We start from the raw sequence: 2,285 nt of genomic DNA, 5'->3' as shown, positions 1-2,285 counted from the left end.
AAAAAAAAAAAAAAAAAGAAAGACAACTATAGTTAAGGGCAAAAAAAGAACACAGGACAAGAAACGGTAAAGACAGGCAAGAAACAGGATAGACAAGACAGGCAGATAGAGAAGAGACAGTCAGACAAGAGCTAAGACAGGGAAAATCTGCCCAGACTGCCTGGATACCTTCATAGCCCTCCCCTTGCTATTTCTATTTGAGAGTCCAAACCAAAGCAGTCTAAGCCTTCTGCTCTGCCAAACCAGCTTTTCCTTTACCTGACTGTGCCACTGCTGTCATCTCTTGCCCAGCATGCCTTCCCTCCTAGGAGTCTCCAAACCAGTACTTAACCACAGACTAACTAGACTTAGTATAGCCATACAGTGTTCTAGGCCACTTCCTCTCAGTCATTAAAAAACAAAGCAAAACGAAACAAAACGAAACGAAACAAAGAACTTGCACCTGCTAAACTAAGAAGAAGACCTTGTGACAGAAATGAGGAAGTATGTTTATAGAACACTGGGATCTTTTTTTGGAATAATTTTTAAGAGACGCCTTTGAAAAACTTTATCATTTTAAGAGATAAAAAGAGTGATAGATGACATTTAAGAAAACATCCCAAAGGCTAAATGAAAAACCCACCCCAAGAGGACTAGCCCCAATTTATTTAGTATCTCTTCTTACTGTGTGCTGAGGGCCATCTTCATTATCCCTCATGTAGAAAGGCTTGATTGCTAATGGATAATTAATAACGAAGACAGGTATGTTGCCACAGTGCTTCACCAGGTACTTTTCATGTTCAGTTTGTAGATTAACACCCCACTGTAATGAGAAGAAAGAAATGACCAAAAGAGAAGACAGAGGTGAAATATACAATTAAGCACGTGAAAATAACCTGCATCAATTCCAAGGGCTTCATCTTCCTAAGGCTCCATGTGTGGAGCGAGCTGCTAAGGTTACACAGCTGACTAAACCAGAGAGACCTATTTGTTAACAAGAACACCTACAGGCCTGGAAAGATGAAAGCTGAGGCCAGTAGATAAACACTGCTTTCTGTGTCCCCATTGGTCCCCTACCCTCACCTCCCAGGAGCAGATAATACAGCACCTGCAGGAAAACAAAGTCTACTTTACAATGGGATAAAAAATTCTGACTTCAGAATCAGTTTTTAATAGTGTCTTACGCTTCTTCCACAGTAACTGTTCCTAAGTCTTGGGAAATTAAATGACAGAAGATAATAATCCTAATATTGAGCCTATCTTTGGCTAAATGACTTCTCTTGGTGACTTTTTTTTTTTTTTTTGAGACAGAGTCTGGCTGTGTCGCCCAGGCTGGAGTACAGTGGCACAATCTCGGCTCACTGCAACCTCCGCCTCCCGGGTTCACGTGATTCTCCTGCTTCAGCCTCCCACGTAGCCGGGACTTCAGGCGCCCACCACCATGCCTGGCTATTTTTTTTTTTTTGTATTTTTAGTAGAGATGGGGTTTCACTATGTTGGCCAGGCTGGTCTTGAACTGCTGACCTTGTGATTTGCCCACCTTGGCCTCCCAAAGTGCTGGGATTACAGGTGTGAGCCACAGTGCCCGGCTGGTGACTTCTTTTTAAATAAAAAGAATCAACTCATGTGTGAGATGCTCTTTGATGAATATTTATTAACTCTGTGCAATATATTTATTAAGCAAATACTAATGTGCCTATTAAATTCCAGGTACCATATGATATACTGGATAAAGTGGTAAGAAAAATAGTTATAATCCCTGACTTCAAGAAGCTTCCAGCATAGGAGACAAAGAAATGAAAACTTACACAAGAACTGATTATAAATATAACAAGCACAGGTTACTTTTGTAATATATAAAGACTTAACTTAATTGGGATTGAACTGGTACAAGGAATAGTTTAAACACAAAGGTTAACATTATCTTATTACTACCACTTGTTTGGCAATATCTTAGTTATAGGAAAAAAATAACTCAAATAGGAACAAAGAGTTTTGCCTCCAACACTATACACATGCCCACTGACAGATCATGTGGTCTTCTGGACCTGCATCATTGCCAATAAAATAAAAAAGCTTTAGCTGGGTACGATGGCTCATGCCTTTAATCCCAGCACTTTGGGAAGCTGAGGAGTGCTTGAGCACAGACGCTCGAGACTAGCCTAGGCAACATAACCCTGTCTCTACAAAAAATAAAAAAATCAGCCAGGCCTGGTGGCACGCACCTGTAGTCCCATATACTTGGGAGACTGAGTTGGGAGGACTGATGTGAGTCTGGGAGGTGGAATCTGCAGTGAGCCATGTTT

General features: G+C 40.9%; 1 protein-coding gene across 2 annotated transcripts in view; it reads right to left on the bottom strand.

Moving 5' to 3' along the window:
- Positions 1 to 2,285, bottom strand: part of NARS2 (asparaginyl-tRNA synthetase 2, mitochondrial (putative)) — a 149,729-nt gene that overhangs the window by 27,929 nt on the left and 119,515 nt on the right. For both annotated transcript variants that reach the window (XM_011989701.1, XM_011989702.1), the window contains exon 11: positions 665 to 802. In XM_011989701.1, the coding sequence (XP_011845091.1) occupies positions 665 to 802 (138 nt within the window). The remainder of the gene's footprint in view (positions 1 to 664; positions 803 to 2,285) is intronic.

This window comes from Mandrillus leucophaeus, unplaced genomic scaffold (genome assembly GCF_000951045.1).
Source record: "Mandrillus leucophaeus isolate KB7577 unplaced genomic scaffold, Mleu.le_1.0 Scaffold360, whole genome shotgun sequence".
In the NCBI taxonomy this organism is placed as follows: domain Eukaryota; kingdom Metazoa; phylum Chordata; class Mammalia; order Primates; family Cercopithecidae; genus Mandrillus; species Mandrillus leucophaeus.
This window is presented reverse-complemented; position numbering and strand designations above follow the sequence as displayed.